The 14,052-nt window shown below is 46.7% G+C and overlaps 1 protein-coding gene across 1 annotated transcript; it reads right to left on the bottom strand.

The window, feature by feature from the left end:
- Positions 1 to 1,916: 1,916 nt before the first annotated feature.
- Positions 1,917 to 14,030, bottom strand: SDR9C7 (short chain dehydrogenase/reductase family 9C member 7). The gene is made up of 4 exons (XM_082351163.1): positions 13,664 to 14,030; positions 10,299 to 10,557; positions 9,472 to 9,644; positions 1,917 to 2,837 (listed from the first exon to the last, which is right to left on the bottom strand). The coding sequence occupies exons 1-4, from the start codon at positions 13,962 to 13,964 to the stop codon at positions 2,620 to 2,622; spliced, it is 951 nt and encodes a 316-aa protein (XP_082207289.1). The 5' UTR covers positions 13,965 to 14,030; the 3' UTR covers positions 1,917 to 2,619.
- Positions 14,031 to 14,052: the final 22 nt, after the last annotated feature.

Genomic DNA, 14,052 nt, shown 5'->3' on the forward strand with positions numbered 1-14,052 from the left:
TGGGGGAAACTAAATCTCGAGAAAGTACAAGAAATGTATTTATTCTATTCCATTAGATATCTCACCCTAGGTAAAGAAGTACCAAATTGGCTCCCTACTTGAGTGGGGAAGAGGGAAATAAGAAACCAAGGAGCAATGAAAATGTATAAATTAATATCTCAAAATATTACCTAGCTATAGGTAGTATGGCTACTCCCCCTAGTAAATTTTTGTGTCTTCAACAAAGAAAATTTATTTTTGACCTAGATTTAACCTTCTCAATAGCATGGAGTCTGAGGTTTGAATTTTCCAGGGCAATAGGCACTGTGACTGTCTCCCCAACATTCCCAATCTGTCTCGTGATTAAACAATTCGTGGCAATTTACCCCCTTGTCAGTGACTGGTCCACAGATGGACAAACCTAAGCCATCCAGATCTCATTTGGGTCAATGTGATTTTTTTTTTTAATATAAATTTATTTATTTATTTATTTTTGGCTGCGTTCGGTCTTCGTTGCCATGTGCAGGCTTTCTCTAGTTGCGGCGAGTGGGGGCTACTCTTCATTAGGGTGCACGGGCTTCCAATTGAGGTGGCTTCTCTTGTTGTGGAGCACAGGCTCTAGGTGTATGGGCTTCAGTAGTTGTGGTACGAGGGCTCAGTAGTTGTGGCTCACGGGCTCTAGAGCACAGGCTCTGCAGTTGTGGTGCACGGGCTTAGTTGCTCCGTGGCATGTCCCAGACCAGGGCTTGAACCTCTGTCCCTTGCACTGGCAGGAGGATTCTTAACCACTCTGTCACCGGGGAAGTCCCTGGGTCAATGAGATTTAAGAAAAACCTCGGTGAGGGCTCTGGGAAAGAAACTTCCTAAATCTTTAGCGTCATGGAAAGACAGGCTCTTTCTTTTCTTATAAGTTGTGAATGAGGAAGCACAGAGTTCCCATTGCCACTGGCAGTCATGCCACAACAATAAAGGCAATTGGATTTAGGGTAAAGACTAAACTGTGGATGCCAGAGAAAAGAAGCAGAAAGATGATGCAGTTATCATTTAGCTATGGGGACCTGCCCTAACTCTTTCTTTGTTGTTTAAACCAATGTGAGTGGACTTTTCTGTTACTTGCTGCTCAATGCACCCTACCTGATACAGAGAATTTGGTGCCAGGAATAGACGTGATGCAAACAACAGACTTAGTGGGTTGTATGGTGGCCCTCCAAAAAATACGTCCACACCCTAATCCCTAGAACCTGTGAATGTTACCTTCCTTGGAAAAGGGGTCTTCGGCAGATGTGATTAAGTTACAATTAATTATTTTCAAGTTCAGCTGGATGTTGAAGAGACACCAACTAAAGACATTTTAATTTTAAAAATTCACATTTGACCTTTATTACGTGATCACTCATCAAGATCAAAAGTCTTTTCAATAGAACTTCATATGGCTCAGAAGTTTAAGGCTTTTTAAAGAATAATAATTTCATTTCATGACTTCTTTGACAACGTTACTAATTTCGGGAATTTATTCTCCTGTAACTAAAATCCTAGTCTGGGAATCTAAACACCTGAGCTCTGTCAAGTCTATGACGCTAGGGGACCTCCTGTAAGTCACTTCCTACTCTGAGCGTTAGTTGCACCTATGGAACTATCAGCAGTTTCCAAGTGCCCAGATGCATCAGAATCATCTAGGTCCTTTTTACAAATACAGATTTCTGGGCCCCACCCAAGCCTAATGAATCAGATTTTCTAACACCAAGGCCCAGGAATCTGTATTGTAATTAACCAGGTGATTATGATATACAGCCAAGTTGGGGAACTACTGAATTAGATAACCTCTAGTGTTCCTCGTAACTCCAAAAATTTGATTTTCTGATTTCTGTTTCTTCTATCGCTATCCTGTCTCTGCTACTAGATATTGTGCTAAAATACAAAAACAAAACCACAAAATAAAGAGTGAAAAACCAAGACCATGATTTAATCATATTTGTATGCTTCCAGCACCTACACAGTGCCTCGTCTATAGTAGGCACTCAGTAAATATTTGAAGAATTAATCAATGGTGATTAAACAAATGAATGTTACTTCATGTGAGTCCCAATCACATATGGATACAGAAATCCATAAAAGAGAGAGAAAATACTATGATAAACTTTTGCGTGATATAATCTTGCACTCCCTGTTTGTCCTACTACATACTTCAAATAATGGTTTATGTGAATAAGGTTAATGCATATTTAGAGACACAAGAGGAAAGTGGTTGAATTCTCCTGTGGGCTACATTATCCCACAAAATTTCCCAGTGGTGGTGATAACTGAGTGAGGCTCATGATTCAGCAGGAACTAGTTTTCCTCTCCTTGACTCCTCCAGGTCAAGAAAAAGCCATATCCTGATTGCGTGACAGATGTTCTTGGGGCCAGGCTGCAGGTCTTTGAACCTGTAAAGGCCACCTCAGGTTTCTGTGAGGCCCCAGTGAGTGGGAAGAGGCATTCACTTTCTGTTAGAAGTTATCCATAAATTCACCAGCAGCAGGTAGGGTGTCAGCCAAGCAAGGTGTCCCCAGAACATCTGATACCCCCCTCATGTGACCCTACAGTGCCTTCTCCCGCCCCCCTCCTCCACACTCCACTGACCACCCCTTAGGCTTCCCCAGCTCAGACACTGTCTGCTGGCCTTGGAAGGTACCGCCTCAGGATGAAATCTGTCACAGGGGTGGGAAACTTAGCCAAGGGGAGGTAGAGGAGTTTGACATCCAGGCCAGGGTGGTAGCGGATGCGGGGGTTCCGGGAAACAATAGCATGCTCCATGCTGTTGGTGACTTGGCTGATCCTTGGCTCTGCCAGCTGCATTGTGTTCTTTAACTTGTCAGTATCTGTTTGAGGGTACAAGAGGGGGGAAAATCAAAGGTCCTATTATTCTTCATTAAAGATAGTTTCTTCTGAATTCCATCCAAGCTCCTTTTTCACCAGACCACTGATCTAACATCTCAGGCAGATCTCACAAGCTCCAGGTTGCCCCTTAAACAAACACCCTATAAATAATCTTATTTCTCTTCCCGAATTCAATAGTTGTGAATTGAATTCCTACTATTGCATTAGACTAGCAACGAGAAGAACTGTGCCCAGTTCTGCCACTTATTAGTTGTGTGACTTTGAGCTTAAATTATCATCATCTGTAAAATGGGGATAATAATACCTGCCCTAGAGAATAATAAAGATGAATAATAGCAGGGTAGACAGTGGAGGAAAGAGGATAGAAAACAGTTGAATATATGTGCACAGAAAAATTGGAAGGAAATAAGGAAAAATACTGTCTGTCTGGTGAAATTCCTAGTCGCTAGAGGGTTTTTTTTTTTCCTCCTGTGGACTTCCTAGAGTTTCCAAATTTTCTACAAAAGCATGCAGGGAAAAGATGTTATTAAAAAATAGTAACACTGCCTTTGCTTTGGTCATAAGGTCATTATGGGGCTCAGATGAGCTAAGGCACAGACCGGTACCTTGTAAGGCTCTAGCACATGTGAGGGGCTGTTCTGTCAGCCTGGTACACACGGGTGTGGAGATGGGTCCAAGTCTGCTGTAGCTTACAACACAGGAGACAAGCCACACGATACGCTTCAGGGGCCCTGATGTGCACCCTCACCCCAGGACTCTGGGAAGGGGGCAGCTCAGAGGGACTCATACTTCACTGAGCGCCCCAAAGACTCAGGAGGAAGTGGTGCCTGAGAGTCAGACTTCGTGATAAGGGATTAGAGCTTGAAAACAGAGAAGGAGCAAAAGCTAGCCCGACTTTAGGGATGGTCCAGGAAGGCAGAGAAGTCACCCCTTCTGTGCAGGACACTGGTGGGCAGTTGATGAGGGCAGAACAGTGTCATTCAAGTATGCTTTACCCCCCTCTCCGACTCCAAGGAACTCCCTTTCTGTTTCTTAAAGAGAAAACTACTGCAGTGAAAAGAGGCAAACTATATTTTGGGGGTCCCAAAAAGAGCCACACTGACTTAAAGCCAGATTGTCTATAGAGCAATAATGTCTTAGGAATCCGACACTCTGTGCTCCGTCCTTGGGTCTTGACACAGAGTCCACCACCAGCAGGTTCCAGGCGGGGAGGCGAGTGTCAAAGGACTCATTCATGAAGCTCGGGGTTACGGCTCCCTCAGAGGCAGGGAAGGCTCTGTGGGCTGATGAGGATGAGGCAAGCTGATGGGATGAGATGGCTTTGGAACTAGGCTCTGAAAGATGGGAGGACCCACACAGGCAGCGGGGTGGGAGAAGCTGCCTGAGACTCTGAAATAGTCTAAGGCACATCCTTTCCATGTTCTCTCAAATATTTATTGCACCCTTGCTTTGTGCTGGGCACCCAGCTAGACATGGATTGAGGGAGAGAGGGGTACCCTTTAGCCCCTGTCAGTCTCCTGGACAGTGAGGAAGAACCCGGGCTTTGCATTTGGGCATCCAGGAAACGTTTGTGCTATTGTGAGAATTTAGCAAAATAAAGTCTATAAAATAGCAGGCACTAGGCTTTGGCACTCAGTATGGACCCAACGGTCCTAGTCCCTCCCTAGGAAGAAAGGGGACTAAAAGGGGAATTTTTGGTGGCTTCCCTGGCAGGGTTGAGATAAAGAAAGAAACTTGGCAGGTGGCTGTGTTGCTGCGAAGTATGCTAACAAGCCAGGCTGTGCTCTGTGAGGACCAGAGCACTGTGTCCTGTTCGCATGCTTATCCCAGTGACTCTGTGTGCTGCTTCCTCGGGAATGTGCCTAGGTTAGGTTGCTATTAACTAGCCATTTCCAATATGGTTCTATTTTGGGGATAGCTGAAAATCACTCCAAGATACCTGGCCTGTTCCCGGATTCACAAGCCAGGGGCCTGTTTGATTGGTCATAACAGCTTGCTGGAGTTCGTGTCCAGTGGTGCTTGTGACCACTCCTAAGTATTTCTTCAGTCTGTCTCCACAGCACTCACCACCCCCCAAACACTACCCCACATACATACATACTTCCCACAATGACCAAGACCTTTCACTTCTTGCCTTTGTCAGTCCTTCACTGGGTTTCTGAGGTGGCCTCCCAGCTGGTCTCACGTCTCCACCCTCATCCTTCCCACGGCACACAAATCTGATGAGGTCATTTCAGAGCCATTTAATAAAAGGCTCTCCAAAGCCCTTCTGGATGAGAGCCACACTTCTTCGTTTTTCTTTTCTTTTTTTTTTTTTTTTTTTTAGAGCAACACTTCTTATTGGAGCCATCAAAGTCTTCTACTATCTGACTCGTAATGTCTCCCAGCTTCATCCCCACCCCCACCCCTTTACACTTTACATTCAGGCCAGACTAGTCATAACAAGGATGGCTAAGATTGTTGAGCCCTTATTATATGGCTGAGCTGAGTACTTTACAGTCTTGTTTAATTCTCCTAACAACCCACGAGAGAGGAATTATTATCCTTTATCGTGGAGAGACTGAAGTTTAGAGAGCCGTGTAACATGGTTAGAGGGACTACTGTCGTCCATACCTTGCATCCACACCACCTTCGAAAGCACGCGAGTGCTATATGCCAGGTCTCCAAACTGTTGCGCATGCTCTTCCCTCTGTGAAACATTTGCCATCTTTTTCCCTTTTGGTGAGCTCCTATTTATTCTTCAGAACTCAGTAGGACACCAATGGGCACCTCTGTGACGGCTTCTGTGACAGCAGAATTAAGTCCCTGTACTGTTGCTTTGTTTTGTATGCATGTCCATTGTTGCACAATTTGTGTGGCATTATACTTGCTTTCAGACCTCCCCTTCTAGATTCCTAGAGATTTTGTCTCATCTGTGTATCCCAGTGAACACTAGTAAAACTGAAGTAAAAATTAGAGTATGATCACTCGGAAAATTTTTTATCTAAAAGTAGTCAAATGCCTGCGTAAAAATTTTCCTCTGAAATCATGGAGAGAACTACAGACGAATCAGCCTATAGTATTTTATAACCCAACCCTTACTTTTCTTCTGAAGAACGTCAGCTTTTCAACAGTGGTTTTCAGAGGAAGTTCGCCTTTCTACACATTCTTTTATGGACCTCACTGAAGACTCTACAGCTTCTGCCTGCATCGAGCTACTTAGAAAACGCCTTTGTGAGGTTTCCAGATGCTGGCTGAATCTGTGTTTCACCCCAGCCTCATAGTGACCGCATAAATAATTTGGATCATGCTTTGCTAACTGAGAGTTTTAGGGGAGACTCACAGGGAATATATATTATCCTCCCCCCAACCCCCAAACAGCTATTCCCCTTGTTTATAGCAACAGCTACAGATTTCTCTCCGGGAATCCATGCCTCTTCCATTCTGAGTCCTTTGGTCTAGGTAGAGTGCATGACCCAGCCTGAGCCAATCAGAGCTTCACATTTCCCTGGGTACAGTGATGGGCTCAGGGTTGAGTACATCCTGCAATTCCCTCTGTTCCTGCCATCATTGGCCCACCAAGTCAGAGTAAATCTTAGACCGTTTGGGGGAGCTACTGGAAAGGGCTATCCTGGGAGGAGATGAGGAGATGCTGCAGCCATGTGACCACCCCAAAGGGGAGAGAGCTGTAAGCCTGAAGCCAGTACAGAAGAAGCAGAGCCAAGAAATAGGGTGATTTGAAATGAAAATAGAGCTTTCCTCAGCTAGTGAAGGGTTTACCATGGCTGGATTGTAAAGGACAAGTGTCAGCTGAGTGAGCACAAGACAAAGGGCAGTCACATGGATTAACACAGCTGGTGTATTAGCTCTAATTCTATTGAGTTATTTAGCATTTGAAACATCCAGCCCTCTGTTCAAATATTTATTGCAATTCCTGGTTACTTTAAGACCTCTAACAGGCCTGAATAAATCTATAAGTACTGAAAAAAAAAAAAAAGAAATAGGGTGAAAGCAGGTCCTAAGAACATCATTTGCGGACTGGATCAGGCAGTGCCTGAAGCCCATATCCTTATACTTTTTAGTAATAAGCATCAAGAAATTCCTTTTCTGCTTAAATGATTTGGGTTGGATTTTCTGTCACTTGTAACTGAGAAAGCCCTAACTGATCTTCAGGACTTTTTTTTCTCCTCACAGAATTCTTATATGTCCAGAACTGAAAGATTACTTTCCCCAAGGAATACTTCTCCAAATACTTCTCCCTGACTTTTCCCTAAATCAATGAATGAATAATGCCTCCACCCATCAGGTTTCTTGAACTAAACCTAGCACTTGTCCTGGATGGCTTTCTCTCCCTCCCAGTACCAGGAGGCCTAATACACACCGGGCATCTATCAACTTCTTTCCATCTCCTCCACTTCTCTGTAGCCCAAACCATCTACATGTCTAGCCTGGAATACTGCAGCAACGACAGCAGTCTTTCCCAATCACAAATCAGATCACATCCTTAATCCTCAGTGTGCTTTGATGCTCTAATTTATCCTGGGTCCCCCCTGCTCCACTGCACTGCTCCCCACCCTCTGGTATCTTTAAAGTTCCTCTAAAGAGTTTCCTGCCTCAGGGCCTTCCTGAAAAAACTTTCTTGCCTATCCACTTTCCAACAATGCCTAACTTATTCTTCCCCAAAGTCAACTCAGAGAAGCTCTGCCTACACCATAATCTAAACTGGGGCCCCACTCCCAACCCTATTCTTTTTTTCATGGCCTTGTGTTTCTCCCCATGGTAATTATCCACATTTGTCACTAAATGTGTGTGTTATTAAGATCTATCTCCTCCACTGGGCCTTAAGCTGCAGGCAGCCAGCTGTGTGCCCTGCTGCTTTGTCCACTCTCACTCCCGGCCCTACCCAGTGCCTGGCATGTGGTAGGCTCTCAATAAAATGTGTATTAAGTGAATAAATGGCTGTTATGGTTTTTAAGTTATGGTGTCTTGGCTTTTTACTCTGTGGATGTATGAGGTCCAGGAGAGCATGTCACTAAAATAACCACCCCTCCCCCCAAGACAGTTAGATACCTGCCATTAATTTGATTGAGTGATTACATTTAGCCCATTCAGAGTTTCTGGGTATATGTTTAAAGTTCACCACTTTGGATTTTGGATGATTGCTAGTTAAGAATATCTCTTTGCAACACAAGAACTTACAGCTTGCCGGTACCAGTGTAATAGAGAAAAGGAGGCCATGCTCTTTTTCTCTATTACACTGGTAAATAGATAAAAACAACAAACTTTTAAATCAAATTGTTCCTACCAGGAAGCAGATAATATTCTAAGCACTTTTTATATATTAACTCATTTAATTTTTATAACCCATTACAGATGAGAAAACTGAGTAACTGGCCCAAGGCAAGCAGGAGACATGAAATTTACACTCAGGCAGCCTAGTTTCAGAGTCTAAGAGCTTAACCACAACAGGAAAGTGCCTCTCAGGGATGTTCATGGAAGTCAAGTAAAAGAGAGGGAAAAAAATCTGGGTTAGGGAAATATATGACTAGGCCACTGAGGCCCAAATGGAGCAGGACGGGGCTGAGAGCCGGCTGCTTCACTCTGGACCAAGGGAACCTCCTGAGCCAGCAAAATGCCAGCCCCACCTTTCTGTCCCACACAAGGGCAGCTCCAAGGGTGGCCCTGAGGGGCTGTTCCCCCTCCAGGCACTTGGAGGGGAGAAATGGAGAGAAGCAGGAAATCTTGTGGATGATCCTCTCCTGAAACCAACTGGCTTGGCTTTGGGATTAGATGCTCTGAGTGAATGTGGGGCCTCCTGGTCCTCAGAGTAGGCCTCTCTCTCCTACCGCGAGGTACTCCACCAGGTCTTTTGGCCAATCCCTCCTCCGCTGCACCTGCAGGCCACCCCTCCTCTTGTTCCCCAATGGTTGGGGCTCTGTGCATCCCTCAAACTGGAAGAATTCCCCAAACTGTGAGTTTGGGACAGTATAGTAAACAGCTGTGATGTCCCTCCTCTACTCTCCAGAAACACCTGAGATTCACAGGAGACCCTTAGGCCAGGGAGAAAGAGAGCTCCCAGAGCCCCTTCCTTTTAAACATTCGTGTGATTTTCCTCTTTACTGATTTGACAAGCACTTAGTGCATGCGAGATACTTCACAGATATTAATCCTCACAGCAGCCCTGTGAGGTAGGCACTATCATTAACTCCATTTTATAGATGAGAAGACTGAGGCTTAAGGCGACTAGGTAACATTCTCAAAGTCTCCTAGCCCGTAAGTGGCAGAGCCAGGCTTCAAACCCAGGCAGTCTGGCTCAAGTAGCTGTGCTCTTAATAACTTCTCTGTACTCATGGCAGTGCATTTTCACCTGATTCACCTGCATACGGGTGTTTGGGGGGAAGGCAGGTGCCAGGGGTGGGTGGGCAGCAACTCTCCTAACACCCCCATCTCCCCGCAGCTATGGATTTGTCACTCCCCCAGCAGTTCTCAAATCCCAGCTCTGCCACCAGCTGTGTGGCCTTGGGCTCATAACCCGTCTGAGCCTCCATCCCATCATCTGTAAAATGAAAGTGGGTCAGTGACCCCCAAGACCTCTCTATCTCTCTCAGAGATCCCTTCCTCTCCTGGGGAACTCACAGGTATGGAAGTACTCCTCTCCATAGCTCTCGCGGGTCTCCTGAGGCAGCCGCTCCCACAGCTTGCACATGCTCTTCTCAATGCCCTCCATGTTCTTCTCGCCCAGAATGGATGTCCGGTAGTTCCCCGGCTCAATGATGCTGACTTTCACCCCGAAGTAGTGGAGCTCACGCCTAGGAAAGAAGAGCTGGACTCAGTCTGGGACTCCACAATGACAAAGGATCATCAGGGAAAGTCACCTCTGACACCTCTAGAGGAGCTGATCTCCAGAGATCAGGAACCTGGAGGTGTGCCCCCCACCCCTGCACCAGGCCCAGCACTGCTTTCATGCAAATAAGCCCTTTCCCAAGTCTGTCTCTGGACAATTCACATTAGGCCAGCCTAGCCGGGAGGAATCTAGACCAAAGCCTTGCTCCGACCAGGTCCCTCCCACTCAGCCCCACCCCCAACGCCTAGGTGGCAGAGGAGTGAAGGGGTCTACGCAAGGCTTGCATCCTTCTCAGAGGGTTGCCCACAGCACATCTGCCCCCAGACCTCTCCGTCTGTTTGGGGGACTCTCCCTCCTACTCCCACAGGCCCAAGCAGCATGTTGCTTATTCTGAGACAGCTCAAGGGAAGGCTGCTCATCACCACCCCACCTCTTCTCATCCCTCTTCTCTGGGTCCCTGAGGAAGGCCCCTATAGGTCTAGCCTTCCTCCTGCTACTGTTTTAACATCTTCCCTCCAGACCTTGCCTGCCCACAGGGTGCCCCCACCCAACCCTCTCTTCCTGAGGTGAAACCCCCAGAACTCCTACTCTGAATGGTTTGGCACCTGGGCCCAGTCACCTGATGCTGTCAGAGAAGGCCTCGACGCCAAACTTGGAGACGCAGTAGCCGCCACCAATGATAGCCACACGGCCACCAGAGCTGGACATGTTGACAACCCTGCCCCGGGCTTTCTTGACCATGGGCAGCATATGGAGAGTCACTTCGATCAGTCCCACCAGGTTCACGTTGATCACCTTCACAAAGTCTTCCTTGGTCAGCCATTCATTGGGACCACTGGGCAGGCCTACACCAGCGTTGTTCACCAGGGCCCAGAGGCCTGGGGGCGCAGTGGAGGGAAGGAGAACCAGACTAAAATCAGCAGTGTCTCTGGAAAAGCACCAGGGCCCACGGCCCCCAGCTCAGGGCTGCTGAGGATGGTTGAGCATGTCACAAGGCACAAGACAGCCAGTCTGGCAGCGTTGGGTGGGGAGTTATGACAGCCCAAAGGAACATGGGCCTTTTCCTAATGGGTTTTCCCTACAGGGGCAGTTTTTCTGATTCACACAGTCTGCCAGCTAGCTGGACACTGTACCAGCTACAATCCAGGCTTTAGCTAATAGCATCTAAGCTATTGGCTCTGGGAAAAGAGATCTCATTTTCATACCAGTGAATTAATGTTTCAATTCCTTCCCCTATCAGGCTTCCCCCTCTCTGTTCACCTGAGTGTAAGAAACCAACTCCATTTCACACATTACCAAAATTACTCTGTTCATTCATTCATTCATTCATTCATCCATTCACACATTCATTCATTTCATGCATCTGTCAGTTACAGAGGAAGGTGCTAGAGACATTAATGAACAAAACATGGTCTTATTCCTCAATGATCTCAGAAACCAGAGAAGAAATAAATAAGACTTATAAACAAATACAGAAGACATTTAAATAAAATAATTTTGGAAAAATGTGAAAAGGGCTCCCTTTGAGATATTTAAATTGAGTTGGTATAAATGGAGAGAAATATTGCTAGGTATTGTCATTCAGCTCTGCAGGGGCCAGGCTTGAAGAGCCTCAAGTTCCAGTCCTGGTTCTACCTCCAGCCTTGGACAAGTCACTTCCTTTCCCTGGGCCTCAGGTTCACTGTTGACTGGATTAGGACAGTTGTTTCCAGCCTGTGGTTTGCAGTCCTGAGAGCTTTCAGTCTGAACCCCAGAACCTGATAAGGAAGGGAGATGCAGGACAACCTCAATTTTCATTTGTCTTACATATTGAGTTTCCAAGTAAAATTCCACTTGGGGGAGGGGCTTGGGGCTCCTTCCCTTTCCCTCCCCTTATCTCACTACCCCACCTTGGCCTCTGTAGCCTCAAGATACTCTTCCACACACACATGGGCAGGTCTGGATGTAAACACCAATCATGGTTCACCCCTTCCCCTAGGCCTGGGGTCCCCACACAAGCTGTGTCCCCATCCTATCTTCCTGCCTTCCTCCAAGTAGAGACCCCAGGAGACCAACTGGCTGGCAGGACTCAAATCCTTCCAAGCTAAGGGAGACTCCTGTCTTACAGTGGAAGAAATGAGCTCCTGAGACCCAAAGACTGTAAAACCCAAGTGGTCTCTGCCTGTGGAGAAGGGACACACACTCGCTGCTACCTCTGATCATCCCTGGTAAATAGCTCTGCCTGCTGGCAAACCAGGACAACCTTAATTTTTTTTTTTTTTTTTGCAAAGAGAGCTAGAGAACTTTCAAAACAGTGTGAACAGCTTTAGGGCCATGCCAACTTGTCATGGTCCAGAGACTCTGAGGGGCAAAAAGAAAGCATGCAAGTATCCCTTCCTCCCATTCTCCAGTGCTTCTTAGACCAAAGATGTTGCCCAAAGGCCCCCCCCAGAGATGTCCCCATACTAATCCCTGGAACCTGTGAATATGGTGGATTACGTGGGTAAGAGGAATTAAGGTAGCAGATGAAATTTAAATTGCTTAACTGACCTTAAAATGGGGAAATTATGGTAGATTAGCTTGGCGAGCCCAATATAATCACAAAGGTCCTTCTAAGTGGAGAGGGAGCCAGAAGACAGAGAACCAGAGAGATGGCAGCATGAAAAGGACTCAGTCCAACCTTGCTGGCCTTGAAGATGAAGAAGGTCATGAGCCAAGGAATGCAGGTAGACTTTAGAAGCTGGAAAAGGCAATGAAATGCAATCTTCCCTAGAGCTCTGTTAACACTTTGATTTTAGTCCAGTGAGACCCATTTTGGACTTCTGACTTCCAGAACTACAAGATAATAAATTTGTGCTCTTTTAAGCCCCTGAGTTTGTGTGCATTTATTACAGCAGCAATAGGAAACTAATATACCCAGTGAGTCATTAACACAAGCGGTTCAAAGCTGAATGTAGGGCACTGGGCGGAGGCAGCCTGTTGAAGAAAGAAACTGACTCTTGCTGAATTATTCATAACTTAGTTCATTTGACAAATATTTATTGAGCACCTTACTAGATGCCAGACACTGTTCTACGCACTAAGGATATATAATAAATAAAAGGAAAAAACACCTCCCCCACTAGAAGCTTTATTCTAGCAGGAGAAATAGAAAATAAATAAGAAAGATAAGTAAGATATATTGAATATTGGATAGTGGTAAATGCCAAAGAGGAAAATAAAGCAAGAGTTATTGTCTGCCCCTCCTGGGTCCCAGAGCTCTCCTGCCCTGACTCGTGTGCACAGACCCCAGGTTAGTTCCCTCAGGAGTCAGGACTTCCCCCAGGTTGCTGCTTCTACAACTGAGCCATTCCTACACCCACATCTTGCATGTGGGAAGATCCCTGGGTGGGCCCCCGTCAGTCCTAGTCCATCCCTAGCCCACAGCCTCCTTTCCCAATAAGAGCAGCCACCCTGACATAGGCACTTACCCTTAGGTCAACCCGGTATCCATCATGATATGAGGAAGAGGAGCGATCTCGCTCCCCACCCTGCAGTCTAGCCTGACACAGTCAGGGAGAACAAACGTCCCCACTCGGGGAGTCCAACCTCATGTTCACTCTCTCCTCCCCCTAGCCTGATCCCGACAAGAAATGTGCTCACATTTTTATAGGAGCTGATAGTTAGGACTACCAAAGTCCCAGTGAGGCAACTCCATCTTTAAACGTTCAGACAGATGGAATGCATATTCCCTCCCTGACCTGCTAGTGCAATCTCCCCCAAACCCTGCCAACCCTCTGAGTTTCTGGGAAAGAAAACTTCCTTGGGAAATCACCTCTTCATGTGGACAGTCCAAACCCTGCAACAGGTCCAATCCCACTGAGCTACAGACCCGGCCCCTTTCTCTACATCACCTCTCCCACCCCATCTGAACAACAGGGTCCCCGATAACTGTCAGATACCTGTGGGAGAAAGAGAGAAAAAGAAGGATAAACTGAGAAAGCCAAAGAATGCAATTCATCCCACCTTGCTCGCCCACTTGGTCCCTCACCCACTGGGCTGCTGCTTTGATGCTCTCAGTCTTGGTGACATCCAATAGGGTGGTCTGCAGCTGGTAGGAGGTATCCTGCTGAAGCTTCTGGGCCCCCTCCTCAGTGAAGCAAGCAGCCAGCACCCGCATGCCCCGATCAACCAGCTGCATGGCCAGGAGGTTCCCAAATCCCGAGTCACAGCCTGTGATGAAGACGTACTTGTCCGAGAGGTTGCGGACCAGATTACAGTTCTTGAACCAGCGGTACATAAAGGAGAGGTCCGTGATAGCTGCCATAGCAGAGGGGAGAGGTGATGGCCAAGAAGAATCGGGCTCAGGAGATAGCAGGAGAGGCTGGTCCTCTGAGCCCCAGTCTGCTGGAGCC

The sequence above is a fragment of the Balaenoptera borealis genome (genome assembly GCF_965194805.1).
Source record: "Balaenoptera borealis genome assembly, chromosome: 13".
Taxonomy (NCBI): domain Eukaryota; kingdom Metazoa; phylum Chordata; class Mammalia; order Artiodactyla; family Balaenopteridae; genus Balaenoptera; species Balaenoptera borealis.